At 43.8% G+C, this 24254-nt stretch overlaps 1 protein-coding gene across 2 annotated transcripts in view; it reads right to left on the minus strand.

Moving 5' to 3' along the window:
* The window catches only part of ZCCHC7 (zinc finger CCHC-type containing 7), a 90767-nt gene that overhangs the window by 10807 nt on the left and 55706 nt on the right, over nt 1-24254 (minus strand). For both annotated transcript variants that reach the window (XM_068175623.1, XM_068175624.1), the window contains exons 3-6: nt 23648-23691; nt 22384-22509; nt 21215-21385; nt 13398-13433 (exon numbers count right to left, since the gene is read on the minus strand). In XM_068175623.1, the coding sequence (XP_068031724.1) occupies nt 13398-13433; nt 21215-21385; nt 22384-22509; nt 23648-23691 (377 nt within the window). The remainder of the gene's footprint in view (nt 1-13397; nt 13434-21214; nt 21386-22383; nt 22510-23647; nt 23692-24254) is intronic.

A 24254-nucleotide genomic window follows, 5' to 3' on the forward strand; every position in this document is an offset into this window, starting at 1 on the left:
GACAGAACCAAGGTCACTAGCCATGAACCCACCAGCTACCCTCTGGCTTGATGAAGGTTTGCTCTGAGGTGTTTTTTGCTGGTTACATCCAACATCAGTTTCGACAACTCTGAGAATGGGAGGGAATAATTTTACTCTTTCCACCACTTTGTCCACCACAGTGAAGCACAAGCGTTGCAAACCATCAGAGCTTGTGTTTGCAACTCAACACGACCAACATGGCCTGACTCTGGGGGTAAAACCCATTATCAGCATTGTTTCACCACTTCCTTGAGCCACTGAAAGACAATCATTGAGTGAATCATCATGTGCTGTGGCTGCAGGCTGGAGTGGGGCAGAGAAGAGGTCAGAGCAGCTCTACCATGGAAAAATATACATCTACTTTCCCCTACGAATTATCATAATCTACTGGCATGCCAGCTGAAACAATGGCAGGTTAGCATCATTCCCTTATATTCCAAATTGCCAATATAAGGTATCATGTAATATTGTAATTATACCCAGGGTTTTTGTTGTTGTTATTTTCTTTAACCGTGTCATGCACCCAGTAGACTTGCATTCCATTGGGTAATTCCTTAATTAGGCAGATTTTTGAAACAAGTATTATGTACACAACAGACCGGAACGTCTCCTTTGGAGTCTTCCCAGTCTATCAGGTGATTGCATCATTAAGCCACACATGCTACGTAGTAAAAATCCTTATGAAAATTCATGAAAGAAACACACTCAACTTGGTGCATGCTAATAAACAAGAAACATACAAATTTAGTATTTTGACTTTTAATCCCCCTAAACTCCAAACAATTACAAATGAAATAATTTCTTCACTGATTTTATTTTTTTTTTCAGCTATCTAATAAAACCTTTCTCTTCCCACCGGAGTTGTGGAGGTCCAAACTGAGCATCTTCCTACAAATTACACTTTACAAATTGTGCGTGTGACATTTGGACATCACCAAAATACAGTGAAATAACCAAGAAAAAGTGATCTCACCCATCTTTTAGTTTTTTTTTTTTTTAATTTTTTTTAAGCCATGATACACGTATTACCAGTTAATTAATCAAATTTTATTTTTTGATTGTACAGTCTGGGAAACCAAAACCTTTCCCAGAGGAAGAAATTTAACTTGCCCGGTCCACAGTATGAGCACTGTGAAGTGATCTCTTTCTACAGAAATAAGACATTTCTACAATGCATTTTAAAGAGATGCAAATAGCATCTACAATTGACTGTGTGAAAACGCTAAAGGAAGAGACAAAACGTACAGTATTATATATTTAAAATAAATGAATGCAATCTTTTAATACTCTCACAAGCAGAAGAGAAAACCCTAAAATATTAATTCAAAAAGTCTTCTCTACGAAACGGACAAAAAACCCCTCAAGTTCACAGAGAAAATGAATGTATGCAAGATAGTGAGGATAACAACAATACAATCCCTGAATGCCTCAAAATCTTCATGGTTTAAAAGGCATCCCAATTTTCTCCAAAGGTGGTGGCATCTCTCTAGCTGTCCATGGCTAATTTTACAGGGAATGCAAAACGTTATTTAAAAACGATGGCACATTAAACTCTAACTATTCCTGATGTGGCTTTCAAACTACAAACCTATCTCCCCTTCTATTTTAATTTTAAAGTAAGTTAGCAAACACTTCGTTCCTAATCCCTGGGGACTATCTGTATGGTGACACAAATGCACAAATTTATGACAGTAACATAAATGCTCTTCCGAAGTAATGTGCAACATTAAGTGAAATCGTTTCCTGGAAAGATATTATAGGTATCTATATTTTATTTGCCATCTTAAACATATCTGGGTCTTTATGACCTTATTTTTAAAATGTATTTCCTTTTTACATTTCCTGGTGCAAATGGACTGCATAAATAAGCAATGTGCTATGAGGCTTCAGACTAGCCGATAAACCCTTTCAATTTTCATGCCAGCTTCTTCTTTTGTAATTCAAATCTGGCTGAAAACTGGCAGCTCTGAAAACTGAAACAAGCACTGCCACAAATACCTTGTAATGCTATCGACCTTGTCTGCCCATGCAGTGAGAAAGGGGGATGCATATGTGTCTGCAGTCATCCAGATAACACAACTCATTTTTTTGGGGGGATAACAGAAGCTGGACCCGAACCGCGCACCCAAAGCAGTCATTACCAGGCAGGCTGGAGAATAAGTCTCTTCAAAATACACAGCGCATTTAAAAACCATATACAGGGCTCAGCCACTGCTTTCATTACCAATTTTAATTTAGCTCCTTCAGTTTGCTAGCCAGATAAACTCTTTAGTGCTGTTTTTTAATCTATTTGCCACATTTTATGTTTAAGATTATAGTAATATGGGACGGGAGAAGGAATCACTTTTGGAGGAAATAAAGAAATAGATCCGCTTATCGGCGCCCATCAGAAAGTTCATTAATCAGCCGGGCTTTGTGCCCCCTAAATTGAAAGGTTAAATAATCCTCTCAGGAATATTTCTCGGCACCGCCGCCAATTGTCCGGAGAGAAGCTGCCATTCACCGTGCTCCAGATCGGTGACAGGGTATTTTACCACCGTTTGGGCCCCAAACAATGACGGACAAATGGCCTGGCTCACAAAGAAACCTTTTAGTACACGGATGGAGAAAGGACCACAAGCTTTGAAGTGGGGTGGGGGAGGTGGGGAGAGACTGTGTGGAGAAAGAGGAGGAGGAGGAGAAGAAGGAAAAAGGAGGTGGAGGAGGAAGAGGAGGAGAAGGAGGAGGAGGAGACTAATGCACTGGGACATGTATATTTTATTTGAATGTTTATTAGGGGATTGGCCGAACGTTTATATATGTGTCTATATATCTATGTATCTGCCTGGGCACTGCACCGGCTGCTCCCACGCTAAGCACATGCATAGTTACACATACATTTATACATTAATCTGAAAACAAACATTTGCAAAGCCGGTAAAATCAGAAGATGAACAGAACTAAAGCAGTTATATTTATTAGCTAATACACGGGGGAGCCTGACAAACCCCAAGGTTTTAATTTTTACTGTCATTCTGGATGATTTACAGCTTCCTTTCTCTCACTTTAATCTTTATGTCATCTACTGATCATCCCTCACCACTGCACCCAAATGGAGGAAGTACCATGTCTGAATAAGTTTCTTAGGGGAGCACTCTTAATAGGTATTTCTTGATTAATAGACTCTAATAAATATTTTGGAAGTGGTTTCTAATCACAGCTAAAATGGAAGTAAACATAGAAAAACTTTTAGTTCTGCTGAAGAATACGAGATGCCAAGTGAGCAGTGCATCAGTTTGCTAGAATTGAGTTTTGGGGTATGTTTTAAATAGATAATAACTGAACCTTTTCACTTTAAACTCCCCAGCAGCTGGCTTCAGCATGCAGCATCCTTCACTAATGGACAATTTCACAGAAGCACTTTCCTTACATTACCAACATAACAACTGCACGTGTTAATGTTTATCCATTTTCTCATAATTTTTTCATGTGGTCTCCATTAAAGAGCATCATATATATTCAGGCATAGCAGTTATTTGCACCTAGATTCATAGCGAGTGAAATTCATCCCGAATATGTCCTTGTGAAAATGTGTGACAGCTTGTATACAACCACTGACAAACAAAAGCTTCTACATCTCCTTTTTGCACACCCGTTTTTAAAAATCGTTTTCAATTCCATGCAGTTTTTACTTTATTGTGACTTGGGACTTCCTGAATAGTATACAGCATCTAAAAATTGATCAGAGCCTATCAGGATTCTGCTCTCTCACACCATAAATATGCTGTTGACCAAAACAGTTTCCTCCAGACCAACTTTAGAGTATCTCAGTGCTATAATTTTTCCTCTCTTTCCTTCCTGAGGCCACCATCAGAAAATCACAATGAATTTAACCAGCTCTCATCTGGCATCAAAACAACTCAGACATAAACTGGGTATCTCATTCAAATCCAGGGCAAATAATTTTAACGGAGGAGGTATTTCAGCGTTATCACGCAGTCCACAGAAACCCTCCAGTGTCTGCACTCCTGCACAGGGGCTCATTGCCCCATTTTTAAGTGCTAAAAGAAAATATAAAATTAAAATAAAATAAAATAAAATTAAAATAAAAATTCATTAGAAACAGAAGTAACTGCATAATCAAGAAACAACACAAAAATACTTTCTGTTGGCTACAAGGTGAGCAGAGACTACAGGTGGAGAAACTGCAAGTTTGAGGGGAGCAAAAAAAAAAAAAAAAAGGAAAAGACAAGCCACTTTTGGACACAACTGTAAGAAACTCTGAACCAGGCAGTGACTGTCCTTCCATTGCAAATTCCTCACCTGCTCCGGTGTAAAAACAACGCCTGTTCCTCACCAGCTGACCACCCCACGCTGGGCAGCACTGCCACCGTGCCACTCCAGGCCGGGCAACCCTGCACTGCGGAGACAGCAAGGACAGGGAAAGGGGCCCTGCCAGGCCAGACATGGACTGGAGCGCCCATTCCTTCCTGGGGGGCTTCCTCTGCCCCTTGCAGAGTTGCTCTCACAGACACTGGGGTATGCTTGTCAAATGGTAATTTAACCCAGATTCAACATTAAAAAATGAGTCAAAACCAGAGGCCCAGCTTCACTCTCCTGTAGCCAAAAATTCCGGGGGATGCCTCCTTCTGTAGCCCTTGGTGGGTGGCACAGCATGCGTGCACACACAGTGCACCTCACACACACTTCTGAGGCTTCCCTGTGAGCACCTGTGTAGGAATTCCCTTTAGCTCACGGCCCCGCGCTCCTCACCACTCTGTGCGGGCCCTCGGCTCCTTTAATTCCTTTTATACTTGGTTCTTCAGGACTTGAAATCAAAATCAGGATAATTCTGTCACGGGGATAGAAACTTTTCTATACACATGACAGGACCCAACAAGATGTATTAATATCATTGACATGATAGACCCTCTTGGAATTAAATCAGTGAATATTTTTAGGGAACCCTAATCCGTGGATTATTAACATGATCGAGCATAACTTGAGGAAGTTACTGTCTTACCAGAATGAGCTCTGGGCTGCTGCGACACATGAATCACCAGCAAGAAGAACCACGCAGTGCAAACAGATTTACTGACTTTTTGTACTTTTTCCCCTTTGCAGTATAAAAATGCACCAAAATCCATTTTATGGCATTTATGCGTATTATGTGCAACGGTGATTTTTTTTTCACATTTTAAAATGTCTGTTAAATTTGCAGAAAATTTTGGGCTTCCTACAGAATTTTGAGACTGGTTCCAAGGTCTAACAAAACTTTAAAAAGACACCTTCATATCGAGTTTGGAGAAATTCTGGAGAAGTTCTCAGAATGTAGGAACTTTAATATGATTATTCATATGTAGCACTGACTGCAGAAAGAGGGCACAGAATTTTTTTTTCTCAAGTGTTTTTAAAACATGAAAATGTTTTTAAACACATTAAATGTTTTAAAACATTAAATATTTTTACAAGCACTGGAAACCTCATTTTAGCTTGAAAATTCTATCTTCCTTATTTAGGCAGTTAATACTTGAAATCATGATAATAATGTAAATGCTTATGTAAGTTTGCCTTTTCAGATGAAAGGAAAGAGAGGTGAAATTTTTAAACTGAATTTGTAAGCAGTATAGAAAAAAATCATCTTAGTCCTTTCCCTTAAGAGAACTGCAGTTGAGTGTATGAAGGGGAAATATTTCAGCAGCAAACCTTCCCTGATTATTCTCTTTGATTAATTACTCTCTCACCCAACAGTTTTGGTGCATCACAAAAATAACCCAAGCCTCTCTGGTTTTGGGTGTGCACGCCACCAAATGTCATGTACTGCACAAAGAACGTCCGAGGCAGGCGGGAGCTAGCTAATCAGCGATTTAAAATGGTAAAATACATTCATTTCCATCCTCTGCAGCTCTCCATTTCCCGTTCACAGTGAAAGACACTGCTTTTGCAGCAGGCAGGGCTCTTGACACGCTCCTCACATGTGTGCCGAAGCCGGGGTTGTCTCAGTGATGCTGCTCTCCAGGACAAGCACCACAACAACATCACTTGGAACCCCAAAATAACAGAAATGTTCAATCACCTGAGCTCTCTATTCTACTCTCTCCCCATTTCCAGACTGCTTCCAGAAATATACAGAAATACAATTTTTGGTCAAGATGTAATCTCTCTTTAACCCTCAGTTTTAAGCACCTTTTATTCAGTTTTTGGGGGAGCAGGTGCAGAAGAGCATGAGACAGATAAAAGTTAGAGAAGCAGGATACTTCCTACCATGGTTACTACATGATGAAGGTGAGTGGCAGGTGGTACCCGTGCTGCTGGAAGGTTCTGCATCCCACCCGAAATGTCCACTCAGGTCCTTGCAGAAAATGTATACAGGGTTATTAAAGCTGCTTCTTTTCCCCATCATAATTTAAATACACCTTTCAAACAAAAATTGGGAAAGAACTTTTAGCTAGCATGCTTTTGTACTGAAAGCTATAGAATATGCTTTGAATTCCTAAACCTAACAGTTATTTCAGGACCTGAAATAGTCTTTGTTTTCTGAAAGGAAAAAAAATAAAAGCTATCAGAAAGAATATATTTTGTGAAATATGATTCCTTTGCAATAGGAAAAGATTTGGAGTCAAGGTTTCTGATAGCCTCGAAAAATATCTGAAACTTGAAAGAGAGTGGCAACGCAGCAAATTACAATTAGTAGGGGAAAATAAGCAGTAAAATCCCTTTGCCCAGCACACTGACCTCCTCTGACCTGCTGGCTTTCTTCAGGAGAGCTGTGCATGGCTGGCAGCATGTCAGCAGCATCCCTGAACTGAAAACCACTTGCAAGATGGGTCAGGTTTGGACAAGAGAGAGTTTAAATCACAGAGAGTTTAAAACCAAAATATCTGCCTGTTGCTGGCCACGCTCTGCCCCAGCCCCTCCTCTGGCTATTGGGGCAAGCAACCTCTCAAAGGGCATAAAATCTTCATGAACACAAGCACCTCCCAAGGTATGTGGACACCGCCATGCTCCAGGTGTTCATGTGCCCCAAAACTCACAAGAGCCAGATTCATCTTTACCCTAAATCCATAACCCTGGGAATTTTGAGCTGCCTTCCCTGTAAAGTATCCTGCTGAATGGATGCTGAAGCAATGGCACATGAGGGCCCACTCTGAGATTCCAAAATATGAGAAATACATTGCCTATTTCACAAACAGATTTTTTTTTTTTCCTAGAGCTGCTAGAAATGGCCTTAACACACCTGGAGAGAAACTGCCCAGGCTGAAGCATTCCAGAGGAGTGCGCTGACCCCATGGGCTGTGGCTTTGTGTCATGGCCAGTGGAGCCAGCCCTGCAGCCATGTCACAGCCACAGCTGCAAGGAAACCAGGGATTAACCTCCTCCCCAAAACACTCCTAAAGCCATCCCTTTCCTCACCGCTCAACACCTAACAAAATATCTGGAAAACAATTGTCCTCTCTCTCTCTCTCTCAAGCTTAAATATTTTTTGCCAGGGTTGTATTATTTTTAATTTTTCATTTCTGGAAGTCACACTGTAACAGGTAGAAATTGATTTTCAGGGATATGGCTTACATTTTCACTTCAGAAAAAAAGTAGCAGGCCACGAGGAATTTTAATCATGCACACAAAGAAATTTGAGCGCAACATTTAAACACAAAAGATTCATGTCCCTTCGTGTCCTTCATACACAGGGCCAAATCAGCCAGTTCCTGGTTCACCTTCCTTTATGTAAGCGGATTAAAAGTAAGATTAACAAACTGTCAAAAAGTGTGTTAAATGATAGCTGCTGCTAATTAAAAATTCTGATGTTTCTAAAGCTCTGTTGGTGGCCATCTTGCTGTGGGAGATTTCACACAGACGAGGCTGGTGAAGGCAGGGCACAGGGGACGGAGCCAGCATGGCTGGCTGGAGCGGCACCAGGGCAGGAAGGGGTTATTAAAAATGAGACATCCCTACAGAAAGAAAACACTCTGTCCCAGTGAGATTTATGTTTTAACACACACATCAACCGCAAGAAACGCCTCAGGAAAATAAAAAACTTGCTCTGCCCATTTTAGGGACAGAATTTCTTTACTCAGTTGATATTTACTGAAGAAGATTCTAACACTTGCACAGTTCATTCCTGTTTGCGGCGTCCTCATCCTGGTGCTGGGCCGAACTGGCCGCATGCCTTCCTGCACGGCACAAACCACTCTGACAATGCTGATGCGGTGAGAGCTGCAGCCAGCCCATTTCCACCTGACACCGAAACACGCCGAGCACCGTGCCCCACGGTCGGCTGCCCCGCCGGCGCTGCCACGCACCGGGGCACACTCTGGGCCTCCCGGCACAACCTCACACCCAGTGCAAAACACGGTCTCTGGGCACTGAAGATAAACAAATGTCCTCTTTTTTCCCCAGTGAAGTCATCTGCTGGTGGATGCTACCCCTGGCAGCAGCTTCAGCAGGCCGCTCAGGCCACAAAGGCCCCGCAGCCCACGGGACGGGGATGAGGCCGCACCACCGGTCAGTGCAGGCAGCCCAGGCCGTACTGCTGGGCAGCGCGGGCAGCCCAGGCCGCACCGCCGGGAAGTGCGGGCAGCCCAGGCCATACCGCCAGTCAGTGCAGGCAGCCCAGGCCATACCGCCGGCCAGCGCGGACAGCCCAGGCCGTACTGCTGGGCAGCGCGGGCAGCCCAGGCCGTACTGCTGGGCAGCGCGGGCAGCCCAGGCCATACCGCCGGGCAGTGCAGGCAGCCCAGGCCATACCGCCGGGCAGTGCGGGCAGCCCAGGCCATACTGCCGGGCAGCGCGGGCAGCCCAGGCCGCACCGCCGGGCAGTGCGGGCAGCCCAGGCCATACTGCCGGGCAGCGCGGGCAGCCCAGGCCATACTGCTGGGCAGCGCGGGCAGCCCAAGCCATACTGCCGGGCAGCGCGGGCAGCCCAGGCCGCACCGCCGGGCAGTGCGGGCAGCCCAGGCCGCACCGCCGGACAGTGCGGGCAGCCCAGGCCGTACTGCTGGGCAGCGCGGGCAGCCCAAGCCATACTGCCGGGCAGCGCGGGCAGCCCAGGCCATACCGCCAGTCAGTGCAGGCAGCCCAGGCCGTACTGCTGGGCAGTGCGGGCAGCCCAGGCCATACTGCCGGGCAGCGCGGGCAGCCCAAGCCATACCGCCGGGCAGCGCGGGCAGCCCAGGCCGCACCGCCGGGCAATGTGGGCAGCCCAAGCCATACCGCCGGGCAGCGCGGGCAGCCCAGGCCGCAGCCAGCGGGCAGCACGTGCAGCCTGGGCAGCAGCCAGTGGACAGCACGGGCAGCCCCGGCCGCAGCCAGCAGGCAGCATGGGCAGCCTGGGCCGCAGCCAGTGGTCAGCCCAGGCCGCAGCCAGCGGTCAGCCCGGCCCACGGCGCTCCCCAGACGGCCAGCACACAGCCCCTGGCTGCCCACAGCAGCAGCAGAGGGGACAAGGGCTGTCCACTGAGGAACGTGGCCCCCAGCGCTGCCCCTCCGCAGCCTGGGCCCACTGAGGACAGCAGCTGCCACAGGCCACACGGCGAGGTGCATGGGCAGCAGGTCAAACTTGAAGGGAAATACTGTATTTTTTAAAGAATAAACTGCGAAACTGAAACAAACAAAAGAAAATCAGTGGGTGCCTTCTCATAAGTTTTTCCACCGATTTTTTTAGCGTTATTTAGGGTTTATATTTTTTGTTTGTTAGAGGGCTATAACCTGGCCCCCGCTTAAAATGCATAATAAATATCACTACATTTATAGCTCAAATCTGAAGGGACAGGAGAAAGGGAATGAGAGAGACCCAAGTGCTCTGAGGGTGAAAAAACACTGCTGTGTGCACCCCTGTAGCCTTAGGGTGCAGAGGGGATGTGACTGCACGTCTTGTGGAACATGGGCCGTGTTTCTCTGGGTTTGTCGAGCACCTGGCATTTAGGAAGTCACAGTTGTAAGCAAAGCTTCCTCATAACACAGAACAAAGAGCTCAACAAGGCCTCCAAATGCCTTGTGCCCAAAAAATTCACACGTATCATCACTGACACTCCAGCAAGCTATGATCAAAAGTGTTTATCGTGGCTCTGTCAAAGAAGCCTTTGTCCTGTTATTTGATTGACAATAACCCCTTTGATAAACCTTAGTGGGTATGAACCAATTCACAAAATACACGAATAAAACTTGAAATATATTTTGACAAATATAATTGCCCTTCTCTGATACAGGAGAAATACGGAGTGTAGTTGTGATGAAAATGATCTGTAAAAGTTTTAAATCACCGTCTTTAAGAGGTTATTAAATAGTATTTTAAACCAAAGTGGGAGTTGGATTTTTCTGCTGACTTTGATTGGCTTTTTTCCCCGAATAATTTTAGTTAAAAGAGTTGAAAGAATAAGTTCAAATAAAGTACTTTCAGCCATTTCTAAAGCTTTGATTAGCACATAGCCCTTAGATTTAAGCTTCATTGCATGCCTCATGATAATCTGTTTTTCCATCAAAAGGCAAATTAAAATATTCCACTTACAATCCTTTTTGCCATTCCTTCATAAGATTCCTTGTGCTGGCAGTCTGTTTTGGCTGGAATAAGATGTTTCTGCCCATACAACAAATTATTTGCAATGTGCTCAAATTTGTCACCATGGCCAACGTCAACAAACCCCACCACCATCCCCAAGAGCAGAATGGGTTTGTTATTGAGTCATTGTTTGAGCAGCCCCGCACGCTGTGCAGGGGCTCTGAGGAGTCAATAGATGGCAGTCCATCTCCTAGGAAAGTGACGGAAAATGAATGAAATAACCAAAATCCTCATAAAGGAGAGAGGAGGAAGGCCGTGCGATTCTTCGCCAGCATTCACAGAAATTCACCAGGAATACTTTATAGAGTGCAAAACATTCGGACAAGCTCTGTGACAGCCCTCTGCCAACGGTGCCAAAATCTGGTGTTTTATCACAAAACACATCTGCACGTACAGGGACCTGCGCGTGGGATCCTCGCCATCCAGTCACCAAAACCAGTTTGAGTCCAGTGGTTGCATCCCTGGCTGAAGTGCAGGAAAAGCTCTTCTGTGGCCCCCAACAGCTGGGCAGCCTCTGTAGGCCGTGACAGCCACAACACCACTTTTGTTTTAAATGTCTGGTATTTTTCTGAACGCTGCTTGTACCAAAATATTTATTCTACAACAGGAGAACTGTACGATAATTTCTATGGTGAAATACTACTGTGCTGATATGAGAGTAAAAAACCTTGGCTTTTTGTTACAATCCTACAGATATGTACATAAAATACATTTAAACATTATTTATAATTCTAATTTAGAAGTTTTGTTTCTTGCCAGAACATTATTTACTTCTGCTCTGCTTTGGGTGCAAAAGAGAATATTTAAAGGGAATAATAAAACATAAATTGTAAACAATTCAGATAATGCGGTTTCTCTTCATTTTACTTATTGCAAATATCAGCCATGTCTTTTACCATACAAATTTTTTAATTCCAGGCTTAACCCAACTGCTAATGTAACTTTGAGCCAAAGGTACTCTTCCTATGCAAGAAATGAAGGCGTGTAAAACATTTCCCACATGCCAGAAATGTGTATTATTTGCAGATAAACTGCAATTCACTGCAAAGTAAATCTATTTATTGGAAGGAAGAGCCTGATGCAATACCAAGTAATCTGTGAGTGTGCCTATTTGACCACATTTCAAAATGTCCCTAAAACGCACCATAAATTTCCAAAGGGGTACTTTTAATAATATGCCCATGTTTGTAACCACTACATTTTCTAACTTCTTTTGACACCTTTTCTTAGCTTTATTTTACATTAAGTGTGAACCCTGAATGCTTTCTAAAAAATCCACAGAAATAATTTCCTACCTTAAGATACCTCAAATTTTGCCCCGGTACGGCACTTGGTCAAGTTTAAGCTTCCCCCTGCTTTTTTTTGCAGACGTAAATATTTTATAAGTGTTGATGGCAACTCACTTTCTGAGGAATTTTCAATTCAGGCAGGTAGGACTAAAAATAAATTATATATTTTATCTCAGTAAAAAACAGAACCCAGGATGTTACTGCACCATATATTTCTATCTGATTATTAAGTTCCAAGTTTTATAAACATTTCAGAAATTGTTTTTACATGCACCCTTAGGGATTATAATGAAAGACAGCATTTACCTTTTACCTTCATCCAATTTAAAACCAAACCAAACCAAAACTAAACAAACAAAAATACTCAGTGAATGCAGCTTTTTTTTGCTCATAATGGCTTAAAAAAACCAAAGAAAACAAAACAAAACCAACCAAATCAACAAAAAGTCTGTACCAAATCTGTTTAAAAGTAAATTCTCAGGAAGGGTGGAGGATTTCCAGGGCAGATCTTTGTGTTAGAATCATTATGCACAAAACACAAATGAGAGGTTTTAAGTGCAGATTTCTTCTATTCATTGAATTTTGAAGAAAAAAAAGCAGAAAAAAGAGCATTCCACTGCCATGAAGAGGTGGAGGCACAAATTATAAAGCACACCCCATCTACTGCTTCAGAGAAAAAAACCAAAGATCCAAAAAGAAAAGTAGTGGAGAAACTTTTCTACTTTGTTGAGAGCAGAGACCAGGGGTTAATTATCTGTAAGAGTGAAATTCATGTGAGGCCGATCTGGGGAGCAATGAAAAGTTCAGAGGAACAACAAACCCCTGTTTTTTTAAAGGTGTTTTTATGTTAGACAATTTTAGAAATTAATATATTTAAGAATTATGACACCAATGCAAGAATTTGTTTTTACTGGTTAAATACTGTCTGAGGTTTCAATATTAACCAAATTTGTATGCATTTTGTTGTATTTTTATGTGTACTTTACATATGAGGAAAAATCCTAAGTAATAAACTGGTACAGTTTCACAAAGTTTTATTTTCTTGTTTCAGGGATTAACGATCAACTAAGGCAGGCCAAACAAGCAGTCACAGCTATACCCTGTCTAATTATAAATTATCTGCAAAAGTTTATGAGGTGTTTTTCCTCAAATTCGTGTCTCCACTCTAACTGAGATTTATTTCACTCATCTAAGAAGAAAGCTTTGTCACACAGAGTGACTAATTACCAGCATCTGGGATATCTGAGATGGGATTACTGCTTCTGCTATGCATCGCAACTTAAAATTTAACGCTCCTTCTATGTGTAAATGTGGTCACTGAGAGAAGAGAGGCAAAGCACTAATTTAATTACTACAGTATTAAAATGAAAACAGAAGTTTTAAAGATGCTTAAAAAATAGTGACAGTGTTTCATTGCCTTCTTCAGTTCAAAAACTCTTGAGATGTTTATTATCTTCTCAGAGAAGATGCTTATCTATATTTTATGGTCAGCAGTTCACAGAGGAGTAAATAGGTTGGGTGTAGAAGAAAATAAAAAAGGTGTTTCTACTTACTGTTAGGTGATACTGCCTCCATATTTCTGGGCAAGCCTGGAAAATAAAAATATTGATCAGCTAGGAGCATGAAACAAGGTGCTTTACAGCCTGTTGGTTTTGGCATAACACAGTATCCACTGGTGTCGGTCACAGGAAAATAAGAAGCTTAACTGAAAGGGTCTGCATTTCAGCTTCAAAAACCCGGCTAGACAGTTTAATTGAATTTTACACTGGTTTAACACACTCCCTGCCATTGTCAGAAAGCCAGTAACAGTTTTCTCTCTGCCCTTTTCCTCCGAGGGGCAGAAGTTTGGGAGAGCAGTGCGTTTGTGACTGTAGGAAGCATTAATGCTGCAAAACAAACACGGGCGGATTTAAATTCTACATTTTCAGACATTTTAAATTTACACAATGCTCTAGAAATTAAATCACAAAGTGCCTTCCTTTCTTGTACCAACAGAAATATTTTATCTTTTTGTATGTATCTCTTTCCTAATCAAAATATAATTGTTACATGTTATAATCCTCAGCAGCCTCATGTCAGATGAGTTGTAAACAAGAACCATAATAGATTGCTTTAATGTTGCTATTTTTACAATGACTTGGTTGCTTTTTTTTTTTTTAACTTTTGATTTTTTTTAATTGCCAGACTTTCACACCAAGTCCTAAGTGCAGCCCTTGGAAAAAAAAAAAAATCAGAGGAGGTTTTTGAGTCACAGCAGTGACCTGAGGGACACACGAGAGATGGTAAAGAGGAAAATGTGGATCTTTAGAACAAAATCAGAACATATTGGTGGTCACTAAAGCTCAGATCACTCTCTTACAGGTTCTTAATGCTTTTACAAAATGTACAATATTTCTGACGGCCCCTGAGCCACAGACAGACACGGAAATGTGGCACTTTTTGTCATTTTGGTACAAAGCCACTGCAGCGGAGGGCTTTCACTTCTCTTTAGAACATTCACCTTCTTATAAGAACAGCACTGTACCCATTTCAACAATTAGCAACTTGGTTTGCCAACCTTCATGTTAAGAAAAGAAAAAGAAACGTAGTATTCCACGGCTTCTCCATAATATGCTGCAGCTGCAATTTCGAACATTGAAGCCTCATGACTACTTGAAATGAGTACTATTAACACTTCTTTAATTTTCGAATAAATTTTTCACTCATGCCCAAATTCTTGCCTTCTTTTATTTTGATGGAGCGTGTTAATTAAAAAAAAAACACACCACAATCAGTATCTCTCAAAATAAAATCCAAGTTTTTGCCAGTCACCCTGTGGCACATACAGTGTGTTTTTCCCAGATGTGATAGAAAAGATATTATTTATTATTCATTCCACCAGTAACATAATTGTCTGCAGAAAAATCGACAATCTGTTCTGTGTAATGGTTCAACATTTCTCCTCTTACTCAAATGCTGTGTGTAAATATTTGAGTTTTATATTAATATTTTTATAAAGGAAATGTGTGAGAGACATCACATTCCTCACCGAGGATCTAACACTTTGAACACACTCAAGCTGTCTTTGAGCACAAACAAAAGGATTTTCCTCCTTCCCTAACTTAGCCAGGGTTCAGAGAGCAACATATAAACACCCTGTAGCCTGTAAAAATATTGTACCAGAGCTCTTAGCATCTCCCTCAGACCTGGGGAGGTTTCAGCTGTGCAGGACAGCTGTGCTGGTCCAGCTCAGGGGTAGCAGGCAGTTATTTTTACATTAGTTCTGGATACTTTTCGATTTCCACAGTGTGCCCGGGCTAATATGGTTGAACAATTGCAATCAGTGAGTTGTCCTATCCTGGCAAAATGCCACTCTGTGCTATGACCTTTACTCACACGACTGCTATTTAATCATCATCATCATCATCATCATCATCATCAAAATTACTTCATTTTTGAATAATTGTTTGGTTGGGTATTTTCCCTGCTCTGGACACAAAGACATCACTTTGAGCAAAAATCTGTAGCTCTGAGTGAGAACCACAGTTAGCAGAGCTCTTGCCAAAACCCTGGGAGAGGCACAGCCCCAGCCCCTTCGTGGTGCTGTCCAGAGTTGGGTTTTATCCTCAGGGACATTTTAAGGGTGAGGAAAAGCCAGAAGAAGGTAAGGATGAAGGTGGTGAGGGAAGGCTAAGCATATTCCTTCATTCAGGTGGTGACCTGGGGTAATACTGCTCACCATTATCAAGCAGGGTACAACAGCTGAGGAGGGGCCACTGTTAAACAACAGCTTTTCAGAGATGATGCTTTTAACCAGGAGCCTCACTACTTTGCATCAGCTCAGGGCTGTTGTCTGCATCTTATATTGTGGAATGAAAAATAGTATGATTAACAATTGCTACCAAATACTGGCTCCTCAAATGAGGCAGAGAGGTTTGCTATGGAAGACAGCATAGCCAGACACAACCGCTGCCAAACCCATGATTTCCCTTATTTATTTGAAAGAACTTAACCACGAATGGCCCTCCTCTAAAGAAAAGCCCCGGTGGTACCCAGCTACTACGGCAGCGTGATGAACTACATTAAGACAAAATTGCATTTATTTCCTGCCCCAGCGCTCTGACCTTACTTGCATTTAGATGTACCAGCACACAAGGTGCCCACTCCAGAGGGCAGTGCCAGTGCCAGGGCAGCGTGCCAGCACCTGCCGACACCTTGGGCCACCTCGCCGTCGCCGAGCCGTGCCACTGCTGCCACTGCGGGCCCGGTGCACGGGCGGCCACTCGTGCCTCGGGCTGACCCGCTGCGCCATAGCGGGAGAATCGACGCTGGGTGCTGCGCGTTTTGACCCATATTGAATTTTATCAGGTGCTAATTATTGTTTTACCACAACAACGGCTTAATGCATCTGTTGTTTAATTCCCACTTCCCCATTCTCCAATGTGAACATCAAAGAAAATAAAACACTCAATCTCAAACAGCCCCTGACAGCAGACCGGGACTCGAGAGCTCAATAGACGAGGCCCTTGCCACCAGTTCTCATATTTCCACAACAATGAGCAAACACAAAACCGGCACTAAGCGGCCTTTCCTCCTTTCCGCTCCTCTCGGCCGGTCGTCTGCCGAGCGGGCCCTCGACGGCGGCGCTGCGGGGCGCGGGCGCGGGGCGCGGATTAGCCCCGCTAACATGCGAGTGCCGGCCAGAGGCGAGCAAAAACCCCGCTACTGTATTTGGCGTATGAATAACCAAAATGCACGCGCTGACAGGAGACCAGGACGGGCCCGCGGCTCCCCGGGAGAAAATGTAGCTGTGATGAGTGACAGGGCTTTCAGGAAATATGTTCACAATCACAGACAGTGAAGGCCATGACCTAGATCGTTTAAGAGCTTGTCTTGTCAAATTATCAAAAGCTTCTTCGTCTCTGAATAAAGAGTGACATAAGTGAGTGTCAGAAAGCTGCAGGCTGACAAGCCAAGCATACAATAACAGCATGCACGTCACATACTTGCCGAACACCGCCACGGCTAGCGGCAAATCTTAATGAGAGCGCGGCTGGCCCAGGAGACTTGGGTCCCTGCTGGCATAGCTACTCATCTCGCAAAAATCCTTCAGCTCCGAGTCAGTTATGGTCTGACACGACGACTACAATTACTAAACACAACTTTTTAACAGAATCCTCTGGTGCTTTGTCAAAGAGGCAGCGGCTGCTTGGAGCTGCCCCGCTGCAAGCCACCACAATAAAACAAAAGATTTGCCAAAACACACACTTTTCATCACCTCCGCATGGGAACTGCCGCGGAAAACACACAATGCTTCCCTTCAAAACCACTCCTGCACAAGCAGATGTCGAGACCTCTCCCCACGCTGCCAGCGCAGACAGCCGCTGGTGCCGGGCGGGCAGAGCTGGGTAAGCGCCGGTGTCACCCTGGCCGTGGGTGGCACGGCCGTATGCTCACCCGCGGGTGCGTGTGGACAGCCAGAGGCGGGAAGGGTGGGCAAGGACACCGGGGAACGCGGGAGACAGAGCAAACATCCTGCTCTCTGCCCAGGGAAAATGGGCCACACGCATGCCACCTGCCCTCATGGAATGAGCCCAGCACCTCCAGCTCCATCCCAGCCTACCACAGTATGCCAGAGACAACAAAGGCAGAAGGAACCTTCCCAGAGAGAAGAGGCCAGTGGCAGTTTGCACTCCCAGAAAGTTCTCAGAATATGCAGAGAAGATGCCAGTCGAAGCACCCAGCTGGTTCGTAGGAAGGAGTGCTGACAGCAACAGTATTTGGACTTTTGGATGGGGCCATCAGACACAGTGGGGCTATAGGGCACCACGCACTGGGCACTGCTGTCTGCCAGCTCCTGGAGAGCCCATCCAGCTCACTGAGCACCTGCATGCTGGCTTCCCCAGGGATACATGGAGACATTGCCCCCTCTGCCCACTCCCTGCAGATTCATGGAGCCCTTCTCCCTCCCTGCTGCTGGCAGGTGGGGCTGCACACCAACCACAAGGCTCATGACATCCACCAAACTGCCACTGAATCAGTCAAAAGCAGCTCCTCTGATGACCCTCCCAAGGAAACCATGCGAGGCCAGGCTGCTTCCAGTCCACCTCCAGCTAGGAGGACTCTGTACATTCTCAGCGTTGTCTCAGGAGAAGAGACTGATCTAGCAGATCATAAATGTATGACCTTAAAATGGTTTCAGTAACTGTGAATGTTTCCTAACCAAACTAGCTGAAGCACCTTGAACTGCCTCACATTAATTTCTGGACCAAAGTGGAAAGGCAGAGTGACAGACTGTGCACAAGAGCCTGTTCTGCACTCTCTGATTTATAGTAAAAGGGAGTGAACTTGCTGAGAAGGACAAATTACAACTTCCTTTGAGCATCCAAAGCATTTCATAACATATGTTTGATCACAAGAAGACGGGGATTTCCCTTTTTTACAAGGAGTCACATAGGAAAGACAAGGGGTGATAGCTACAAGTTACTCCTGGGGAGATCTCAGGTGGACACAGGAGAAAACTTTTCACGATGAGAACAATCAATCAATCATCTCTTGAGGGAAGTGGTGGGCTCCTCAGAATTGGACACTCTTAGGATTTGGCTGGGCTGTCTGTCTTATACAGACCATGCTTTTGCCAAGAAACATTGGTGATGATGATCAGGTGATCCCTGAGGTCCCTTCCAACCTGGTGTTATAGGATTCTGTGATTTCTCTTCCATGAAATGCTCCCATTTCCTCTGGAAGCAGGGCAGATCTGCATCCCTCAGAAAGGAGCCTCCAGGTCTGCTGCTGACCGCACAGAGACACTCTGGACTGTCTCTTCCCAACCTGGCTTGTATTGCCTTTGTCAGGTGTACTGGAAGAAATGATGATCCCTGACCACCGTCTCCCATGACAGATGATTCTAAAGCTCTTTACAGACTCTTCCCTCTGTCACCTACCTTGCAGGCTGAGGAGCTGTGGCTATCCTGAGGGATACAGAAGATAGGGACCAAAGCTTTGACATGTTGCTCCTGCTTTCCTGAGTATTCCTAACATTTCACCAGCTGTTTTTTTTTTTAACAGGTTGTGAAGACTTAACTGATTTTTCTGAAATCATATCTTATAACTAGGATCTGAGTGCTGAACAGTAATATGCAGAACCTGTTATTCCATATGTCAAGATGGGATTATTTTACTTTACATTTATTGCCACTCAATGTCAATTGCCATTTTGTGTTCTCCCTCTGATTCTTACAGCTCTTGGGCAGTTCTGCACAGCTGGCTCACAGCACTGACTCTGTAAGTAATTCAGTCTTCTCAGCCAGTCTTGTTGCCCCATTGTTGACCCTTTTCCATGTCACACTAGCATATCCCACCTTTATCCTCTTACTCCATGCCTGTTTAGTTTGCTTGAAAGCTTTTGGTCAGGAACTTTGTAAAACGCCTTTTGGAATTTGTAGACTGGGTCAACTGGATCATGTTTACACACATGCTTGTCAACCTGCTCCTTTGAAGAACTCCAGAGATCCCTGAGAAGTGGGATTTCCTTTACAAAAGCAGCTTGAATCACCCCATGTATTTTATGTTTATACACCCATTCCAACATGCCACCACCATGATTCCTGCCCCAGTCTTGGTGCACATGTGTAGCTGGCAGTCTGGGACCCCCAGCTCTCCCTGGGACATCCCCTGCATGCTGTCCTTGCATTAGCAACTCAGTTACTTATGCACCAAGCACAAGGAGTCTGCTACCATGGCTGGCTGGGCCATTTCACCCTCATACTCCTCTGCAGCTTTTGGGCAGTCGTTTCTCAGTTTTGGTAATGGGCTAGCCCTCACGGATTCCTAGGAACCCTCACATTCTCTTTCATTTGACAAATTCTCTGCTGCTCCCCTCCACAAAGTAAGGTTTCAGCATGGGAATATCCCTGGTTTCTTCCACTATGAACATCCCAGCTGCAAAAAACACCTTGAGGCCATGAGCAGCAACCTTGTCCTGTCCAAGCGTTCCTTTTGTGTCTTGACCACTTGTTGGCTTCACAACCTCTCTCTGAGGACTGGGCAGGTGAACTCCTGCTCTGATGCCCCACTATTCACACAGATGAATGATACAGATTTAGATTTCAAATAAGTCTAAATTTAAATCTTCACAGCTCCCATGCAGGAGCGCACAAGAACTGCCCAATGTTTCAAAGAAAAACCTTTCTGATTAAAAGCGACACAAATGAGCAGAAAAAATACATGCTAAGATGTTCCTGATACCCTGCATGGCTCAGGTAGGATTTCAAATGCTTGTCTGATAGAGCACTCACGATTCTTTAAAGAAAAGAACATCAGTTAATGAAACTGGTGTCATAAAATGTGTAAAAGAGAAAAGATGGCAAAGAAAAGATGCTTCATTACAGTTTGCAATTTTGTCTCGCTGCCTACCACAATGAGGGTGCAGAAATGCACAATTCACATTCTTTAGAGGTATTGTAGGCACATTAGCTATAAGCAACAGTACATCTGGAACACATTCAAATATCCTAAGAAATAGCAACTCTCAAATATACTGGCTGACCTTTGCACATCTCATGTACCACTGTGACATGCTCTTTGACCAAACAGAAGAAATAAAGGCAGGAAGGAGACATTTAGAAAGAGATTCAAATATTTCTGAGTTTCAAAAAAATCCAGTGTTTACGGAATCCCACAGGTGTATTTGAAAACCAAACATATAGGCCATATCTATAGCTAGACACTGAAGTGTGAATGTATGCCAAAATTATCACAATTTGCCTTTTATCCTTATTTGTGTTTAATTCAAGAGAAAAAAATACCATTAAACCTTTACTGCTACATATAGGACTGAATTTTGGGGACATATAAGACCATAATAATGCAATACAAGATGAAAGAGAGAGACAACTATGTCTGTTCTCCCTTTAATTTTCTTCCATGTTTTACTTTAGTAGATCTTGTCAAACCCAAAGCCTTCAAACTACTTCCCTCTAATAGTATTTTCACTGATTGATATCTGATCATAGTGAAACAAGCATAGGTCTGGAACTCCTGATGCATCAGAGTTTCTCTTTACTTCCTGGTACACTCGCAGCACTGCGTCTCCTGATTTCAACCTCCCGACACCTTCCATTCCCCAGGAAAAAGGACGTTTGTGTCCACCACTGCTGAACTGAACCAAACTGAAGACCAAGTGCTGAAAATGCTTTAGTTTGTTTTCTTTCTCCATGAAAACTGTGACGGTGTAAAGCAATGACTAAACACAGCATTTTCATATGCTTATACAAATATGTGAAATACATTAAATCAAAGTAACATGAAGAGATTGTAGGCATTGTGAATTCAGTTTTTGACAGACAGAAACCAAACCATGCCCGATCTCTGTGCCAAGGGCCATACTCACATCAGCATAGTGGCCCTTCATGTCGCAGCGGTTGCAGTGCTTGTTCCAATAGGCTCTCTCCAGGCATTCCTTGAAATAGTGCCCAGGCAAGCAGCAGTTCAGGCAGAAACGTGCTGGGCAGCTGTGCTGCAGATGGTCTCTTCCTGCACACAGACAGCACGGGGGAGCTTTCTGTGGAGAAACAAAAACAGAATCATGTTAAGCGACAGTGTTCCAATAGATCCCTCCAGCTCTGCAGGAGCTGTGTTGGGGGAGCTGGGTGGGCACTCGCTGCCATCCGGACTCAGTGGCACAGCCTCGAGACTCTCACAACTCAGCACATGGAGTGACAAACGTAACATGCAGCCAGCTGCTCTGAGGCCAGACTTGTACTGGTGTAAAGCCAGTTCTCCCAGTGAGTGAGTGTATTTCCCCCCGAGGGCTGTGTGGGATGTGGTCATTCTGAGCGTCCTCGTGGGTAACAGCCCCAAGGACCAAGGGTTTTATGGACTCTATTGTGGGGGTTGCTAAATCTGGGCTGTCATGCCATGGCTCCCACTTCTTGACAGTGTACTGACTGACTTTTAAACCCCTAACCACAGGACAAACTTTTGGAATATGTGGCATCTATTTGAGCTTCTTAAAATTAGCCCCAGTTTTGTCTCGTCCACGGTTTTAAACACTGTTCATATCATGGCTTACTATACTTTCTGCTTTCACTTATTTACTAAGGCTGTATTTCTGATTCAATAGATTCTCCTTGTTGAAAGTACAATTGAAAAATATGTTACTCTTGCTGACTGTTTTACCATACGAAAAAAAAAGACGTTTCTGTAAGGCAGTTGATATTTTTTTTCTCAGTTTACAGCCACATGGTTTAGTAGAAGTTGTTCCTGCCCATGGCAGGGGGGAGAACGAGTTAATCTTTAGGGTCCCTTCCAACACAAACCATTCAATAAGATTCTATATGATATAATTCTGCATTTTTAAAAATAAAACAATAAAAGCAATGACATCACCAAACAGAGGGATACTTTCACACAGTAAACTGACTTTGTGCAAGCTGTCCTGCAACTCAGAGCACTGCTTCAAAGAAAGGATAAACCACGGAAACAATGCTTCTAACAGCAAGCACAAAGGTGTATTAGGAAAACAGCTGAATGTTCAAGTGCTTTAAGCATTGCACTTACCCTTGGAGTGGGACAGTTCTTGGACAAATGTCCTGGTCTGTTGCAGTTCCTACAAGTAACACTTTTGTCAGCTCTGTAGTACCGCATGCTGCTGTGCCTCACGCCCCCATAGTTGGAGATCTGTGCCTGGTGAAACAGAGAGAGAAATGCATTTACCACTTGAGATTCTGTGCTTTGGGAACTGGGAATTATAAAGGTCACTGCTGGCAGTGATCCAGCAGAAATCTAATGTTTCCCATGTACAATTTACACATCCAGGTTTGGAATGGGCAATTCTGTTACAGAGAAACCTCCATTGTCTGTAAGGAAAGTTCTCATTTGAACTTCCACTTCAGGACATTCTTTTTCACTATTTAAAACTGCAGTTGTGAAGCTTTCCCTCAATTAGCCAAGATTTACTCACTCTGCTATGTCACAACAAGCTGGAATTTTCTCCAGAACACAAATATAATGAACATCATTTGCAAATGCAAGTTACATATTCCCTCACACACATTAAGGCAAACTGCTTGGACAAAGTACAATGCTCTACAAGTCTGGATGAAATCTGCAATTTGCAATTGTAAAGAAAGACTTTAAAAGGGAAAAAAAAAAAAAAAAAGAGAGGGAAGCAGGAAACAACTGTCTCTCTCCAACTGACCTCACACATACTTTCTGTTTAGTAAGCCAGAATTGAAAATCTTATCTATAACTGTCATTGCCTAGTAAACATCACAAGTTTAAAAAAAATACGTCAAATTTTGGATGAGTGAACAAGAGAGGTATAAAAATACCATTTCTCCTCAGGAAAAGAATTTGTTAATGTCACTCGATTGTATCAGCTGTACTGGACATTGGAAAGAGAAAGGGAAGGAGTTGGACAGAGCAGCTGAAGCTCACTCCTCCTGGCCTCTCCGGCAGCTCCGGGCTGCAGTGTCCCCATGCTGCAGCCCAGCCCAGGCAGGCTCCACACTCTGCTGGCTCCCAGTGCTGCCTGGCGAGGGGACCAGGCTGCCCTGAACAGTTCTGGGGCTCCAAAGAGACCAGGAAGGAAGAGCTGCTGTCCACCTTGCACAGTCTGTGGTGGAAGCACTCCAGCTCTTGACACCCCTGTCCCTTCCTGCCTCTATCCAGCCCCAACTCAAGAACTCCTTCCTCCTGTGAGAGGACACTGCTAATCATCCCACAAAAACACCACAGAGGGGTTTTCCAATCCCATTTACTTTATTCTGCTTGTTAATAAGCAACAAAATAAAGAATTATAGAAAAATTTGGTTGCATTTACCTCTAAGTCTTTATGAGAGATGGACCAGTTCACATTGGTTTTTCCTGAAAAACAAAATTAAAATTAATTATATTTAATTTATAAGAATATTTTTCTATAATATATTCAACATGATGATTACTGCAGATATTGAGAATGCTAACAGGTTTTGATGTACTAAAGCAGAGAAAGTAGTTCCATCTTTGGTAAAGGAAAGCCACTGACCCACTGGGCACCAAATCTGCCTCACTTGAGTATCAGCACATGTGCAACTATTGGGAGAAGTTTTTCTAACACGACACTCTTGTCCTGACCCCTGGGGTTTAAATTCATGTGGGGATTTAACTCCTCCAGAGGCATGGGCTCCACAGGTCCTGATTCCAGCCCTTGGAGCTGTCCCTGCCCGTGTTCATTGGGATGCCCAGCTCCAGCCCCGAGGCTGCGAGCGAGGCAGCACACGAACAAGAAGTTACTGCACAGCACACCCTTCTCCTCTGCGCCAATTCACCAGCTCTGGCTCTGCAGCCCTGACTGCTGCACGCCAACACGGCTGAGCACAACCTCAGACACCCAGACTGTAAGCTGAGCAAATCTACTTCCAAACAGGGTTTGGTAATGTGCAATAAAT

The sequence above is a fragment of the Anomalospiza imberbis genome, chromosome Z, assembly GCF_031753505.1.
Source record: "Anomalospiza imberbis isolate Cuckoo-Finch-1a 21T00152 chromosome Z, ASM3175350v1, whole genome shotgun sequence".
Lineage (NCBI taxonomy): Eukaryota > Metazoa > Chordata > Aves > Passeriformes > Viduidae > Anomalospiza > Anomalospiza imberbis.